Genomic DNA, 9,941 nt, shown 5'->3' on the forward strand with positions numbered 1-9,941 from the left:
AGAATATCGCAACTGTTGGGATTCGATGCGTTTTGTTTTCCGGCGTAAATTGGTTGTCTTTTTGATCAGCTATAGATGCTGTTTTAGTCAGTGTGCTAAGATATACTTTGCAAAGTTTCTGACCTCACTGCTTATGTTTACAAGTGTATCGACCAGTAAAAAAAATCAGCCTGGTAAAAGAAGTCGTCAGAAGCTTAGAGTCTGTTATAACTGGCAGGATATGCTTGGACTTGTTTTTGATATTGATACACGTATCTTGACAAATGGAGTGTGAGTTTTTTTGTTTTAAACCCGTTTTGTTTATGGCCCGGAATATCACACATTGAAAGAACATGCTTCACCTGGTATCATGACAACCTGTCAATCAACTCAAGCACATGTACATCACCCATTTACCAGGACTGTCTGCAACCCCTAAGGCTCAATACCTGCGCGTGTTGGGCTGGCTTGCTTATCTACACTCTTAGAAGTAATATTTCTAAAATGCAAAGGGAGCAAAGGGAGAGAGATCACCATATCCAAGATCATTACAATGGAAAATAAAAAGCTCTCACTGGTCTCTGACGAACGGGTTTGTCGGCATGTGACTTATGTAACCAATGACCTCCTCTGGCTACCCATTCACACATTTGTTCCACTTCTTCCTTTTACTAAGAGGGAAGGGGCTATACCAGGCTCCAGGGACATATTGAGAATATGGCTCTATCGTATATTGTGATTCTGGCGTACTTAATTAATGACCTGCTTAATTCGTCATTACCTGGAGCTGAGTTCTTAAGCTTACAAATAATATTCCGAATTTCGCATGCAGCTGTTGTTTGAAAGGAGCTAGAAGATGGGTAGACATTATCTATGAAATGTGAAGAAGACTAGTCTGTCATTTTGCTCGATTAATTTTTGCTAGGGAGGTTCCAATAGTAAGAAGTTGTTGACGTATCAACAGTGTCTGGCAGGTTTGATATTTTGGATGTACCGTTGTAGAGTTTGCTAGGGAGAAAATTCGGCTTAATTTTTCATTAAGAAGTTCGTTTATCAATTTCCATGTGTTTCCCATGTTATTTTTTATTTTTTTTATTTTGGTTTTCCATGAGAATAATTTCTTTCCGATATGTGGATCAATATGTTGTATTTTGTTTCTGTACATTTTGTAATTTTTAAGCAACATTGGAAATTAAGTTACTAAGTAGACTATGTTGTCACATTTCGCCATGTACATCACAATATATATACATACATACATGTGTATAGAATTGTATGAAATCCTTCTGGCAAATGACACAACGTTTCACACCAGTATACTTAGTGAACTTTGAAAACTCAAAGTGGGAAAACAGCCGACAGAAGATGCGTTTTGTTTTCATGGGTAAATGGGTTTGTCTTTTTCATCAGCTTTGGATGCTGTTTTAGCCAGTGTGCTAGGGAATGCTGTGCAAAGGTACTGACCTTGATCCTTAATATCTTAAGTAATCTTAAGTAAGTAATAAATTAAGTATATTTTAATATCGACCAGTACTTTGCCCAAATGAGTCACAGACCAAAAGTTTCGTCCAGCGGATCCAGGCATACTTAGGAAAATCAGACTTGTAAAAGAAGCCGTCAGAAGCTTGCAGTTTTTCTGTTATAACTGGCAGGATACGCTTGGGCTTGTTATTGACATTGATACACTTATCTTGCAAAATAGAGTGTGTTTCGTTGTTTGAACCCGATTTAGTCAGTGTACATGTGCTAGGATATACATTGCAAAGTTTCTGACCTCAATCCTTATGTATACAAATGTATCGACCAGTATTTTTGCCCAAATAAGGACTTGTGACAGACCCAAAGCTTTTTCCAGCAAACACACACACATAATTAGGAAAATCCTGGTAAAAGAAGTCGTCAGAAGCTTACAGTTTGTTTTACATGGCAGGATACGCCAGGTATAACACATATTGACATATTGATACACTTATCCTATCTTGACAACTGGAGTGTGAAGTTTTGTTGTTTTAACCCCGTTTGTCTTTTGGTACGGGATATCACATATTGAAAGATTATGGTTTACAACGATCACATTTCTGCACATGCACACAAAAATATCAACTTTACCTTTGATGTTTCCAATGTAAACTCTAATGTTTCCAATGTAAACAAATAGCGAGAACTGCTCGAAGTTGAAATCTCTGTGTTGTCAGCCGAAAGGAACATGAACTTTGCCAGCTGAAAAGCAGGTTAGCAAAGTGCACAATATGTACTTCATATGTTATAAACTGTGCAAGCAATGCAGTTGGGTGGGAGAAACCTCAGGGACTATTCTCAAGTTGCTATTAATCATGATTGTATGTGAAATAGTGCAATATTCAATTATTGCAATATAGTTTCGCCATCTTATTTTTCAATATGTTTAAAGACTTTTAGAACAGTCCGACGCACCCGATTTTGTTTTAAAAAAAACATGTTTTACCTTAAGCTTGCCTTCCCTAAATCCCGATAAAGGGTTGAACTAGGTATTTTATATGTCATTTATCTTGTCCTTTTATGTTTGTCCAACACTCAATAAAGATGATTTTAACTCTCTGCTGGCTGTACGTTCCCGAAGTTCCATCAGAAATCCTTACCCATACTTCACCCGATATCATGACAACCTGTCAATCAACTCAAGCACATGCACAGCACCCAGTTACCAGGACTGTCTGGCTCCATACCTGCCTATTATGTGGTGATTTGTTTTCAATTCTGAGAAGTAACATTTCTCGAACACGGGGGAAAAGGAGAAATCTCATCATTTCGAAGGTCATTAGACATGGCCAACACCCCCGATGATCTTTGTTTAAGAACAACTTTAGATGGTATTTTAGTCGATATGCTACTAGCCTAGAGTACACTTTGCAGAGTTTCTGACGTCACTGACCTTATGTATACATGTGCGTCAACCAGTAAGGACTTGTCACAGGCACAAACCTTCGTCCAGCGGTCCTACGTACAATCCGCGTGGTAAAAACTGTCGGAAGAAGATTATGATTTGAGTGTTTTACAGATTATGACTGACAGGATGCGCTAATTATTGTTATTGATATAGATACACTAAGCTTGTCTAATGGAGTTTTGTTGTCTTTTAACCCGTTTGATTTATGGCACCAAAGAATCGCATATTTTTTATTGAAAAATCATGATTTACAACGACCACATTTCTGTACATGCAAGCATCAAAATGTACTTGTAAGCTTTAGAATATAAACTTGAATTCTATATGCTGGTTATTCTTTACAAAAGTTCCATCAGCAATACTTATCCTTGCTTTGCCGATATCATAACAGCCTGTCAATCAACTTAAGCACATGTACAGCGCCCACTTACCAGGACAGTCTCCCCCCCCCCCCCCCCCCAATCTGGCTCAATACCTGAGCATTACGTATGTGGTGGTTTGTTTCTAATTTTTAGAAGTAAAGTTTCTCGAACAGAGGGGGAACAAAGGAGGAATCTCATCATTTCCAAGGTCATTAGACGTAGACAATATCCCTGATGATTTTGTTTAAGAACAACTTTAGATGATGTTTTAGTCGATATGTTAGAGTACACTTTGCAAAGTTTCTGACGTCACTGACCTTATGTATACATGTACGTCAACCAGTCAGGACTTGTCACAGGCAAAAAGATTCGATCGTCCAGCGCTAGTGGTCCCACGCAACAGTTTACAAACTCCGCGTGGTAAAAACCTGTCGCCAGAAGATTACGGTTCGTCGGTTTTAGAGATTACGACTGGCAGGATACGCTAGGTCTTGTTATTAATATTCCTACACTTATCTTGTCTAATCGAGTTTTGTCTCTTAACCCTTTTGATTTATGGCGCCGAAGAATCATATATTGAAAAATCATGATTTACAGCGGCCACATTTCTGTACATGCACACATCAAAATCTACTCGTAAGCTTTCAAATATAAATATACGTTCTACATGTTGGTTATGCTTTGCAATAGGGCAAAAAAATTTTATCCTTGATTTGCCCGATATCATAACAACCTGCCAATCAACTCAAGTACAGCACCCGGTTATCGGGACTGTCTCGAACTCGGGACCTCTAGCCTAACACTCTACCAGTTACGTCACACGCGACGCAGAGTATACGCTGCAGAGTTTCTGACCTCATCATTGTGCATACATGTGTATCTTGCCCAAATGAGGACTTGTTAAAATATATACCCAAAGCTTCGCCCAGCGGACCTCCACACATACACTTCAAGATACCAGTACAAAATGTACTAGCCGTCTGTACAGCCGTCACCAAATACAAACCTCATTGAATGTCACAAATCTTTCTAAAATTGTTCATAACTTTGCAATTCTGACTGGTACAAGTATTGCAAACAGCTAACTGCACATATAAACCCGTTCGCTAGACGTCCCCACAGTCACGCTGTTTTCATCCATATTTGAATTTGTGTGCCATGGGTCTCGTCTTGTCTCGCAGTGTATAGTATAATCTCGCGAGATTAAGTCAATCCACTTATACCAGCCCGTGGTTTTGTTTTCACTTGTTTAGAGAGGAGATTTGTTTAAAGTGATAGAAATCTATTCCCAGATAAAATTATTTTGTAGCAAACTTTAATTTTGAGATAAATATCAATCTATAACTACCTTGACACGTTAATTTTATAAAACTGTGCACCCCCGCATTTTGAAACCGTCTGTCCTAATTGACCAATCAGCGCGCAGCGTTCGGAAAGGACGCACGTTTCAAAAACATTTTGGTGAACAGCGACTCCCGAGTTGTGTGTTTTTTGACGGTTTTTCGCCTTTACAGCAATATTTGCCCTTTTTTCAGTCTAAAAATTGTCCCGGAGATGAGATAACTTATTTCAGAGCGTATCCTCTTCCTGTGAGTGACCCAACCGTCGTTTTATTTCCTCGGTGGACGGAACTAAAGACACAAAGATATGGAGCAGGTAGGAGAAATCAAAATGGCGTCTTGACTCTTACTGGAAAAGAATATATATTTTTATCGGTGCGATTTAAACTCTATTTCTAACCGGATTCACATGCTTTTGTAGGCATGTTCGTGCAGAGGTTGCATGCTTGTGAATTTTTGAAAGGATAAACTCTCGTGACATCGTAAACATCTGTGAGCGAGCCCATAAAGTTTGTGTGTGTGTGCTGGGAGTAGAACAAATTAATAATTTTTGGAAATATATACACTGGTACACCTAACTTAACAAATTAGCCTGGTATCCAGACGCGTATAGCTCCCGAGTCTCCGCAAAAGACAGAGAGGACAGAAGAGACTCAGGAACTATAAAATAGATCTCGACACCAGGACAAATTTATGAAAATTTAGGTGCACAGAAAAAAAATTGGTGTTCAACATGAGATAAGTACTTTTGGTAGAAATAATGTTGGACAAAAATTACTGCATCTCTTTATTTGTTACTCCACAGCTAACTTCAAATTTTAAACAAGGAGTACATGCCACAACATAAGCATCTAGTCAAGATAAATGTGCTTTGCTTTTTCTGATGCTTAGAATTAGGTTAGATTTCGAGAATATTCTGTATATGAGCTCATACACGAAAACGTTTGGGTGCACCGGACAGTCAAACATAATCTATGCATAATTTATATATTTTTAAAGATTTTTCTGAAGGAGAAACTACATTTACATGAAATAAGGTACACAATTTCGTCCAAGGTACACAATTTTATCATTCTTTAATAAAAGATAACCTGGGCTTGGATTAGAATCGTAAAAGCATTTTTTATCAACGGTAAATAATACATTATATATGGTACAACCTGTCCCTGTAACAAATACTGTAAATGCAGAAATGTTTGCGGTGGTTTTATGTTTGCGGTTTTTGCGGTGGCCACTTCACCGTGAACTTAAGTTAAAATCACCACAAACATTTCTCCATTATAGTTTTTGACTACAATCTATGTTGCTACCGTGAACTGAAAGCCACCACGAACACTCCGTTTTCCCGCTACAGCGAAAGTAAATCCCCGCAAACTTAAATGCATTTGCAGTATGCATGTAATATAGCATGTACATATTTTAGTAACATCACGTGTCCCTACTGGTTCGGATCCTGGAAACAAGGTTGAGAGTTTGAATCCTAACCGGTAATTTCATTAGAACTCACAATAGACTTGCAAGCTAAGTTGAAAGAGGCTAGTGCAGATGATACAAAGCATTGTGGTGCAAGGGTACACACAGAAAGTGTTGGAAAGAACTCATCTGTCAATTGATTTTAATGAGCTGATGAAACTATTTACAGGCGTATTTACTATCGTTCCAGGTCATTCCGACCACTCCGAGCCGGAAGGTACTCGGTACCGTGAACACGCCCACCAGCGGGCGCGTCTTCAAGCAGGCCAAGCGTCGGAGCGTGGCGTCTGCTCCAGGCATCGTGCCTGTGCCGAAGACTCCTCTCAGAGGAGGACTCAGGTAATTTATCAGGGCTCAAAATAATTTTTTCTGCATACTTGCACTGGTCCAGGTAACATTGAAAATTACCTGCACCAGAGAAATTTTACCTGCACCACTAGATAAAGTTAGGAAGTATGGATCATACCGATATTGTTCAGGAACCATTGCTATTTTTTCTTTTATACTTTACCGGTCGTAACAGCCAATACAGCTAATAACAATCCACATACACTTACATCATATGGCATTTATGTATAAAACCCAGTACATGGACCAGTGCAGGTTAGGTGCAGGTAGACACCAGAAATACCTGAACAGCCCCAATTTTACCTGCACTAACTGCATATGCAGGTGGTATTTTGAGCCCTGCAGGTAATTCACATACACACGTTCATTAGTAAATACATTAGTGGGCAGTGGGGTCATTTGGCAAAACTGCATGGTGACCATCATGTTTGGTCCAGAACCCAGGGGCAGCCTTGTCAAATCAAGCCGGCAGCCGGCTATTTTCCCCGCCTACTCTCACCTCTCAAATAAACGTACCGGTACGTTTATTTTTTTCCGCCTCAAAATCCACTCGGTACGTCCTTATTTTAGACGGTACGTTTATTTTTTTTTTCAAATTGGGGCTTTCTTTACCAACCAGGGACCCCAAAAATATTGAAAGTTTGGTATTTTCTGCCCATATTTCCGCGGTATTTTTGCTTAAAATTCACTATTTTTCGGACGAGGCAGCGCGGATTTCCCTGCCGCTAGCGGTATGACCCAAACATCCTAACTAGGGATGCGTAACGGTACGCCGGATCGGTGCTGGATTTGCAAAAACTTTTCGGTTCATGTCCAAAAATAAGTGATTCGTTACTGCACTCACATATATCCTTTTTGTTTTAGACCATATTTAACCTTCCAATAATCTTGAAATTTGCGCTGAACAAAGACGAAAACATTGCCAAACATCAAGGTCCATAGGCCGAGCTCAAACACATGCTACACACAGTCACTCACATCCGTAAATTCTCGATCAAAACACAGCAATTAACCACCAACCAAACAAACTAAAAAGTTACCAATACTTTCCCACTATTTTTCACCCGTAGTCAACTTGTTTTAATGTTCCAGCAACGAAAAAATCCTTCCAAAATAAAGCACAGCGTTCAATCGGCTCGAAAACATCCGCCATGTTGGATTTATCAACTCACGCCGAATCTCGCGGTAATGCGCGAGAGAATGAATATTTTGTGCAGTACCGTTATGTTTTAATAGGGGGCAGTGTCTATGAAATCCTTGGTTCTGCAACATTGAAAATAGCACAAGTGGTGAATAAAATAAGGTATTCTACTAAGTTGGAATGTTTCTTCAAAATGTTATTTTGTAACAATGATTATAAAATAAAGTTCTTTTTTTTATTTCTTCAATTTTTATTTTCATTCATTTTTTACTTTTATTATAATCTTTGTTGATGTTGTGACACTCAGATAAAGAAAACATGTGCAATAACATAGGAATTATTCTGTTCATTATTTATACAATTAACTGATATGGTACTCAGGCATAAATGAATAAAAAGAGCCTATCTGCTTATGACTGAAGTAGCATGGGCACAGTTTACATGTCAATTTAGTATTTTTCCGGGGGGTACTTTTATTCCAGGGGGTACTTCTATTTGAGAGGTGAGAGTACTTTACATTTTTCAGCCGCCTACTTTTGTTACAAAATCCCCCAGCAATTTGTCTTCATAAACCTCTGGCAGTTTTCTGATAGCTTACTGGGTCTTCGGGGATCTGAAAACTGTCATTTTGACGAATGTCCCACACATGTATTAGGTTTTCTCTGTTGTTTACATTATCTGAGCTTGCAGCAGACACTGCCATCACACCTCCAAGGAGGCAGAGTTCTAATATCTGGACCTTTGAGTGCATGGGCCTAGCTCTGTGTGCCTGTGACTATTTTCTGGACTATAACTAAAAGCACAACATGCCTGATTGTGGATGGATTCTTTCACAAAATGGTAGAGGTTAATTCCAAGATATAAGCTGACAAGAAAAGTTGTCCAGAATACACCAAAAACCATGTTTGCGGGTCTAAATTTTTACAAATTTTTCCTGGGGGAGGCCCCCCAAACCCCCCCTACAGGAGGGGGGCAACCCCCCTCCCATACCTACCCCCCGCTCGCCACTTCGTGGCTCGCTGCAAGCCGCGGAGCGGCTTGCCTGCTACTTTCAGATATTAGCCTACTACTTTAAAAGTTTCTGACAAGGCTGCAGGGGTCGTGTGTTTGAACTTTGTCATGGTACCAATGGTGATACTTTACACGACTTTTTTCACTCCACCCAGGTGTAAAAATTGGTACATGACTTTGGTGGGGGTGGTAAAACTACAAGGAGGTGAAAGGAGAGGGATGGGCTCTGCCTTCCTTTACCGTGCCTTAGATGCAGTGGATAACAACCCACTGCCCCTGCAGCCTCAAAAAGGCCATGAGACTCCCTTAAACTCAAATACCTATCTATCATTACCTAGTAACATTTCTGACTCTGAGTCTGTTTCATTATGTTTGTTTTCAAAATACGTGATACCACCTGGCTTGTTTCTGATGCGTACCTAGCCTGGAATCCAGCCGTGTTGTTCTCTGGTCGCTCTGCTTCCTGCCAACACGTCTGGCCTTCGTTAGGATTGGAACAATCGGCCCTTACGTCACTAGTCTAATGAGTCGCGCATGTCGAAAGATAGAAGTAGTGTTCCGTTTGATTACAAACTGTGTAAACATGATTGTTTGTGTTTGATTTCCACCTTGGTGGTGCTAACAGCCAATCAGAAATCTCGCAGATAAACTCTGCGAATATTCAAATGCCGATCGCTCGAATACTAACGAAGGCCAGTCGTATTGGCAGGAAGCGTACCTCAGGGGAGTGACCAAAGCACAATACGGCTGGATTCCAGGCTAATGTGTACCTACACCTACATATAAATCTGCTTCTGTTTGCAAAAAAGAAGTCAAACCCAACCTGTTTAGAAATAGCAACACTAGTATTAGAGTAGAATATTGTTTATAATTGTTTATTGTCACTTGTATATCTACTATGTTCATACCATGTACTTGCAATTAGCCCTCGGGCACGAACTTGCAAATAAACTTCATTATAAACTGCACTGGACACTGACTCACTGGTATGACCAACTTGTGACATAAGGACTCTTGCATTCTTAATTCTTCAATTTTTTTAATACAGCAGAAATTAGGTTATTCCAAATGGTACCTGTGAGTGTGACAACATCTTTATTTCAAATTCAAAAGACACTTTTTTGATGGATCAAACATAAAAAGAGTGGTGAAAGCTTGTCTGGGTCGGATGATTATGAATGTTACCTCCAGTATGAGTTGAAGGTATTCAGCGGGTTAGCCAGATATTTTTCACATACATGTATTTGGCCATCATGCTATTGTTTGCGACCACCACACTAACTGGTGGACAGTTACAAAAGTTTCTTGTCAATTTTAATTTCATTTTCAGGGCTCGAAATACTGTTTTCAGCATACCTGCA

The 9,941-nt window shown here is 39.5% G+C and overlaps 1 protein-coding gene across 1 annotated transcript in view; it reads left to right on the forward strand.

Annotated features, from left to right (window-relative positions):
• Positions 1–4,694: 4,694 nt before the first annotated feature.
• Positions 4,695–9,941, forward strand: part of LOC118411034 — an 11,734-nt gene continuing 6,487 nt past the window's right edge. The window contains exons 1-2 of the mRNA XM_035813039.1: positions 4,695–4,923; positions 6,271–6,419. Of these exons, the coding sequence (XP_035668932.1) occupies positions 4,915–4,923; positions 6,271–6,419 (158 nt within the window). The 5' untranslated portion in view covers positions 4,695–4,914. The remainder of the gene's footprint in view (positions 4,924–6,270; positions 6,420–9,941) is intronic.

Source organism: Branchiostoma floridae, chromosome 3 (assembly GCF_000003815.2).
Source record: "Branchiostoma floridae strain S238N-H82 chromosome 3, Bfl_VNyyK, whole genome shotgun sequence".
In the NCBI taxonomy this organism is placed as follows: domain Eukaryota; kingdom Metazoa; phylum Chordata; class Leptocardii; order Amphioxiformes; family Branchiostomatidae; genus Branchiostoma; species Branchiostoma floridae.